The sequence below is a fragment of the Nelumbo lutea genome, chromosome 5 (assembly GCF_056320005.1).
Source record: "Nelumbo lutea isolate HS-2025 chromosome 5, American lotus-T2T, whole genome shotgun sequence".
Lineage (NCBI taxonomy): Eukaryota > Viridiplantae > Streptophyta > Magnoliopsida > Proteales > Nelumbonaceae > Nelumbo > Nelumbo lutea.
In genome coordinates, this window is record NC_142688.1 from 29,438,399 (window position 1) to 29,446,046 (window position 7,648).

Genomic DNA, 7,648 nt, shown 5'->3' on the forward strand with positions numbered 1-7,648 from the left:
GCAATTACCAAATTTCAGGGGAGATTTTAACAATGATCCAAAACTTCAAGGGAGGTTTTACCAATTTACCCTAATTATATAAACTATAACTGTCATGCAGGAGGGTCAAAAACTGAGCTTTGGCTGTTTTGAGTCTCTGCACATGACATCTTAGCTAATTCAGGTCCTCATTCCTTTTTTAATTAAAAGAATGTCGAGTGTAAATACTGTTTTACCCATCACAGCATGCTATCAAAACAATACCAGGCTGTTTTTTCAAAACAACCAAAGTTTTTCCTCAAATAGGGGTGTCAATTGGACTGGATTTGGTCCAATCCAATCCAGTCCAATGTGAGTCCATTGCAAATTGACCAAGTTCAAATCAATCCAATGAATACTTTGGACCAGTTCAATTCAATGTTTGGACCATCCAATCTGTTCAAATTTGTTTTAATTTAAATTGGTTCCAATTCAAATCCAGTCTATTTACACCTATATTACCAATGGACCAAATATTGGCTTAATCCAATCCAATCTAATATAAATTTATTATGGATGGACCAAGTCCAGTCCAATCTAATAAAATTTTTGGACCGGATTGGTCCAATCAAATATATCTTGTTGGTCCATCCAATCCGTTCAAATTGATTTTGGACTGAATGGGGTCCAGTCCATTAACACCCTTATCCTCAAAGACTTTCCAATCAATGAGGCCATGTTTAGGATTAAAAAAAAATGAATCCAGCTTTACTTCAGGTCAACCCAAATACCGCTTGTCTTCATAATTATAACTTATATAAATATAAATATTATGTAATACATATGCATGTATGCAATTTTTTGCATTCATGAAGTATATAATCATATTAAAACCATAAAATCTTGATCCATATGATCATTTTTGCAAAATGAAATGAGAAATTGGAATAGGGTAGGCTGGGGGTTCAACAACTCGGATTGGATTAGGATTGACCTCAATCTAGCTTATAAGCTGGATTAGATGCCATTCACAGCATGGGTTTGGATCAAACACAGGAGAGAAAAGCGAAGGATCGGGAGGACTTGGTACTCCCAGGGAAGCAATGGAGTCTCATAACGAGTGTCTCCAGAGTTGCAAAGAAGCCAGTGGTTTTGGTGCTTCTCAATGGTGTTCCGCTTGGTATTTCCTTTGCAAAATATGATTAGAACATTCGCAGCATCTTGTGGGCGGGCTATCCTGGTCAAGCTGGGGGAACTGCAATCACCCAGATTATTTTCGGCGACCATAACCCAGGTGAACTTTACTGTTTTACTAAGAGTATTTTTCTTGTTTCTCCCATTCTATTTGAAAGCAGGCCGGGCTTTGTTGATAGAGCAGAAATGTCTTAGTCTTCATATAGTTACTGTTGAAGTGACTGAAAAGTCAGTTCTCCATTTACACAACATAACCATGAATTGAATCAACTGGCCTGATTATAATGTTTATGTCTGCAGGGGGAAGATTACCAATTACTTTGTACCCCCAAGAATTCACTAAAGTACCAATGGCAGACATGAGGATGAGACCCGATCTAGCTTCTGGGTATCCTGGACGCACGTGCAGATTCTACAAAGGCAAAGCAATGTTTGAATTTGGCTATGGTCTCAGCCACTCGAACTACTCCTATGCTTTCACCTCTGTCACGCAAAATCAGCTCTACTTGAACAAATCTGCCACCATTCAAACAGTAGAAGAGGATTCAAATTCCATTCGTTTCGTTTCTGTGGCAGAAATGGGTGATGATGTCTGTCAGAAAATGACATTCTCAGCTGTTGTTGAAGTAAAAAATCATGGGGAAATGGCAGGTAAGCATTCAGTATTGCTCTTTATACGCCAGGCCAAACCTCGACATGGGAATCCAGTGAAACGGTTGGTTGGATTCCAGAGTTTGCACCTAAATGCCGAGGAAAGAGCTGAAATTGAATTTATACTGAAACCCTGAGAGCACCGCAGTAAAGGTTATCAAGATGGTTTGTTAGTGACAGAGGAAGGATCACATTTCTTGATCGTGGGAGATAGAGAGTTCCCTGTTACCGTTGTATTTTGAATCATAGCCGATGCCAAGGATTCTTATAATAAAAAACTACTTTGAAGTCCCATAGTCACCCTACAGTAGTTAAGTTTTTGTGTTAACTGGCTTCTTTTCAGCAGCCTATGGCTCGAAAAATCATGAACAAAGAAATTTTTTGTTCAAGAGTATTCTTTGTGTGAATCTGCCTTTCATTTGCATTTGTTTGCAACCTACCTTCTTGGCCTGTTTTGCAGGTGTAAGTAATATTAACATATCCAATCTTGTTTACAACGATTTCCTGCCTTCAGAAATAATAAATTGTTTGAAATTTATAGAGTACGACCAGGTCTTGTTGTTGACTGGTTTGGTACCAAAGGGAAGCAGAGGTTCCAGCTGGTCCCTGTAACCTGTTTGAGCCAAGTCCAAACAAATAGTCCAAAAGCATTACCCAACCATGAACCTTGGATTACAAATAGAGTAATCTTTCACACCTTCAGAGTGCAATATTGATGGGATGTAGCTACTTGCTAAATTACATTGTCTGCTCATCCTTTTAGCTAAATGATGCAGCTCATATGCTCAAGGGAGTCATAAAATTCTAAAAGAAATATAATGGTTTCTGCCATCAATTTGTTTGTAGAGGAAAACAACACATTCTTGTTCACAAAATGGAGTTTTTAGATTCAAAGCAGAGAATATCTCCTTAATCGGGAACCATCTACTTTTCATTTTTCTTCTGAGATTTTAATCTTGTTTTGGAAATACTATCGAGGTATGATATTCTTATTGCAGTTCAATTTAGGAGGTTTCAGGTATTGTGGTTTGAATTGTGCTTGTTTTTTTGGGCTGTGTATCCATACAAAGGGCCGTCATTTTAGTTTGAGCTAGCAGAAGATTATTGTTCTGTAATACTTCAGTTAGAGAAGCCTAAATGGCATTTGCATCCTTGAGCAAAAAAACCTGAACTCCACTTTTCCTTGAAAAAAATGCAAAATTAAAAATTTTGGCTATCTATATTCCACTGTTCTGAGGGGAAAAAAATAATTTGTTTGTTCTAGTCACTGGAACAACAAAAATGTTCTGTTCTAACTAACAAAACCTACCAAAAAACACCTATGTTTCTCAAGTCTTCATAAGTAATAAAATTCATAGGTTGACTGAAGCTGACAATTATCTTACATAGTATTTTTGACTAAAACTATAAACTGACACAAATTCTGCAGAAACATCCATAGAAACATGAAAATTTTGTCAACAACCATTAACAAGTCCAATTAGACATTCAACCACCAAACCAAGTGCCCCATCAGTCTTACTGTTCCTGCCAGTGGGGTTAAATTCCCTTCTTATAAGGTTCTCTAGGGACCATCCTGTTTTGGCAATGAAAGTGTTGTTAATATCACCAATATCGATTCCTGATCGTGTAACTATTGTTCGAATCAGAACTTCTTGAGTGCCATTGTTCTTCCATGTTCTTCGAAGTTGTTTTGCAAAGTACTTTTCAGGATATTGCATGCTGCGAATCGCGATGCGGAGCTCCTTTCCAAAATCTCCACACTTGTTACGCTTAAGTGACTTTGAGAATTCATGTCCATAGAGTTGCTTGTACGAGATAAGAATGGCCTTAATTTGCTCCACATTTCTTTGGCTCAGTAGGGTAATAATAGTCCTTTCGTCAACAGATTTTCCACTCTCCATTGCCTCATACAGCGTCTTTGCGTCACACATGGCCATGCTCATGTCAACTTTGCCACTGTAGTGGTGACTAGACCTCAGAAATGCCAGTAGAATCTAGGAAGAGCACCAAAGATGATTAGTCAATTGAGATGTTGATGGATTGTTCCTTGACTGTTTGGAGAAAGACATGCTATAAACCACAAGAAATGTTTGAATTAAGAAAGACATATGAGCTCAATTTTGTTCACTTTGCTAATATTTACCTCTCTAAAACCACCACCAATTTTAAGGGAAACATCATGTTCAAGATCAGAATTATATCGAGGGCGATATGCTTGCTTGATAGAGTGAAGGTCTTTAGAAGGACGAGTGCAGACTATCGCAGTAAGGGTGCTCAGGTCTACATCTCCTCCGAAAAGTGCAAACCTTACTATCTCAGCATCACGCTCCTGTGGTTCACTCATACGAAGATACACCAACCTCTGTGGATCAAACACATATAATAAACATCGGCAGTACAATGTAGATCTACGAAATCATAGATATAACTCTGAACTTGAGGCCATGTTAAAAGCTTACAGCAGATGGGTTGTTCCGCTGAGAGGTAAAGAGGAAGTGAAGAAGATCTTGGTTGTAGAGAGCAATGTAGGTTTGGCGAATAAGCTTGTACTCTTGGAAGTTCCTATGTGTAAGGATCTCTATTAGCTTTCCATCTTTCGTTACACCATTTCCTGCTTATCAGTAATCAAGTCATCAGTTAATATTGACTTAATCATCATCCATCAAGGCATCAAAAAACAATACAATATATAGAAGAAAACTTGTAACCTAGCCTTCACACTTGCTACTAGTTCCTTGGTTGAAAGAGAGCCAAGAGTGGATCAGAAATATTATATATGGAGAACTGACTAGTATGCACCCAAGAACAGAAAATTTTCATGAGAAAAATGTCCAAGAGGAACGCTTCTGTGGTTAAAATATATAGTACAAAGCAAGAAGGTTTAGTTTACAATTGCACCCACAAAAGCTAACCCAATTCAAATTGAAGCTATCCTTTCTACAAGCAACCCACCCATGACCCAACCAAGAATCGATAGTGTTTACCCTTCTCCCCTGGCCTGCGAAGAAAGATCCGTACTACCTGAGAAACAACAATGGAGATGTTGGCAATCCTGCTCGTATTTCCTAGAAATTTGAGTGGAATTGTCCATCTTGTCTCAAGAGACTGCTTGATGCTTGTGTTTGCGTGTTTGTGTGTTAATGGGTACATACCACAACCAAATACCGGGTTGAAGAGCACCAATTTATAGGGCAGAGAGGTGACCCAGTCTGTCCCATCCATGGAATAAGTTACTTTTGTTCAGTTTAAAGAAAGAAGCATTATCAGAAAAGGAAATAAAGCCCACGTCCCAGACGAGACCACATCAGAAGAACATATACTCGGTTCCAATTTCGACAGTACTCATACTACCACACTTCACTTTCATTGCCAACCTTTTCTTACAAAAATATTACAAGCCGCTGACTTACGGCTAGGCCCCTATTAAAAAAAAAAAAACAACCACCACCACCCACGACAATGTCAACCATGTTAGACGTCTAGATAGGAACGTAACTGGAAACCATTAGCCATGCTCAGCCTGATTTTGATTGGGACGAAGACCTCTTTAGCTTAGGGAATCTATTACTACTTCGTACACACCGTCCTCGAAGGCAATGAAGTATAAGCTACACTTTAACTGGATGCTCGTTGTGGTGCGTGCATGAGAATGAAATAGACCTATTCCATTTAATTAATGGATTCCATCTAGAACGTAAATGATATAAAACTCCTTAATTAGCCGTACGGCATTGAATCTGAGCACCATCCATGGTAATACCATTACAGGAAGGCGGGACAATGAATCATGAATTTGAAATTTTGGTTCAATCAGTAACAAATTGGCAACCACTCATGTTTTCGGTCGAGCTATTATATTGGGCACTACTCGATCGAGTAAACGCATCGGATGCCTTCCCTGTTATCAGTTGACACCTCGCCAACTGATGTAGAGGTCAACTCATTTGAGTTTGCTAATGTATTTCTAGAGGACAGTTTCATATAGTTGAATAGGGGATTTAGAGGGGAGAACTGTCTTGGTTAATTCCCCGTGTGAGTGTGAGTGGAATCGATTCACCTGCGTTATCCTACCTAATTTATCAGCCCAGTGGGGAGGTCAACTCATTCACTGTATATCAGCAAATATCAGGCAAACAGATGAAAGAAAAGAAAACGCTTCTAATTTATCATCAGCCATCATCAGAACAATGCAAACTTTGAGTTAGAGAAAACCAAGCGACAAATTAATGGAGAATAGATCGACACTTGTTTGAGATAAACCAGCTAACTTGAGGATTCTCAAATGGAGTTTTCAATGTCAACACCATGTCTAGGCCGGTCAACAAGTAAACCCCTCTAGATATCATATTACCAGTTTGCTTCGGTGCAGGGAAAGTTGGGAGACTACAGTGTTCTGGTTGTCTCGCGTCCATGGGATGTCTTTAAGTACTGTGTCCACTGTACATTCGTGCATCGATCCCCATATGGTGATGTCTCAAGTAGTGAGAAGTTGTGCCACAAAACCACTAAGTTAAATTATGTATTGTGTCTGTCAAGATAAAAAAAGAGAGGTTCACATTGTTCTGTGATCTATATATAGGGCAATACCTCATGCCCTATTCAGTGGTGATCTGTGTATATATATACCTGCCGACTCTGTAATTTAAAAGGTGATCAGTGAAACCAATTGAGCAAAAGAGTTCAGAATCCCAAAATGATCTATAATCAAATCTACAATGTGAACCTTTCAAAATGGATTAATAGCATACTCCAGACTGATACAGATACTCAGTATAATAGTATAGCATCGTAGCAGCTCATGTGATAAACACATATCTGGGATGTGACAAACGCATCAATGTCTCCATGCTTAAAAAAGTTATATCTCTAAGTAGCTGATCTTCCTTCAGAGACTTCGGGTACTAATTTAAATTGCTACCTTGCTTAGATCTTTCTTCACACCAACCTCAGCTCTACACCATAAGAATTGCAGCTGGTACATCATACAAGTATCATGGAAGAGATTCCACTGAATGTGGTGATTTCTTAACACCAACGCGTCATCATAAGAAACCCTTTCCTGTTAAGCTGCTTCTATTTCCCCAAAACTTCCCAACTCAACAAGGGTTGATCTAAGAATTGCAAAGCAAAAACAGAAAACAGGAGAAATTAGGTAGACTAGGGAGCTTCAAAAGAAACTTGACTAATTAAGGGGGTGTTCTACAACACTAATGCTTTTGTTTTCATTGGTTTTTGGAATCGCCACATCAGCAAAAAACAAAAACAAAGTTCTTGAACTCTGTTTTTGTTTTCAAAGAAATAAACATGTTTGTTTTGTTTAAAAAACAATACATGTTTTTGAACAAATAAAATAATGGTTTTTAAAACAAAAAAATATATATATATAAAAATTATATGATTTATGGAATATGATATTAAATAATCAGATGAAAACATATTTTTAAAAAGTCCAGATTTCTTACCCATGAAAACTTTACCCACGTAGCATCACAGCCACAGGGAACATCTCATCCTCTTACATGTTATTATGCACACGGGGAAGATGTCCCCAATGTATGGAGGTAGTGTTTTGTGGGTAGGCATGGGTAGAGTTCTTGTGGAGGGGGGGGGGGGACCAAATGCAACAACAAGTTTGGATATGTTACCTTAGATTAAGAAAATGGGGTGGTCATTCTTCTGTTACTTGTGATCGTTTTGTTGGTGTTGATTTGAATGGTTGGGATTTACTTGGACTCTGAGGTGAGATTAAGAAATGGGTTGACTGCAAATTATGATGGATGGCTTTCAGGTTTTGAGATTCAATTTTTGTTGAGGTTTAGGTTATATTGGTACCTTTGCTGTT

The 7,648-nt window shown here is 38.3% G+C and overlaps 1 protein-coding gene and 1 long non-coding RNA gene across 2 annotated transcripts; one reads left to right on the forward strand and one right to left on the reverse strand.

Moving 5' to 3' along the window:
- The first annotated feature begins 1,001 nt into the window (after nt 1-1,001).
- On the forward strand, nt 1,002-2,165 carry LOC148851340 (uncharacterized). Its single transcript, XR_016098918.1, has 2 exons — nt 1,002-1,252; nt 1,453-2,165. It is a non-coding gene; the product is annotated as an uncharacterized LOC148851340 (long non-coding RNA).
- Nucleotides 2,166-3,127: 962 nt separating this feature from the next.
- LOC148851341 (annexin Gh1-like) lies at nt 3,128-4,961 on the reverse strand. The gene is made up of 4 exons (XM_088947707.1): nt 4,828-4,961; nt 4,266-4,417; nt 3,950-4,168; nt 3,128-3,800 (listed from the first exon to the last, which is right to left on the reverse strand). Exons 1-4 carry the CDS (start codon nt 4,895-4,897, stop codon nt 3,261-3,263), a joined length of 981 nt encoding a protein of 326 aa, XP_088803833.1. The 5' UTR covers nt 4,898-4,961; the 3' UTR covers nt 3,128-3,260.
- Nucleotides 4,962-7,648: the final 2,687 nt, after the last annotated feature.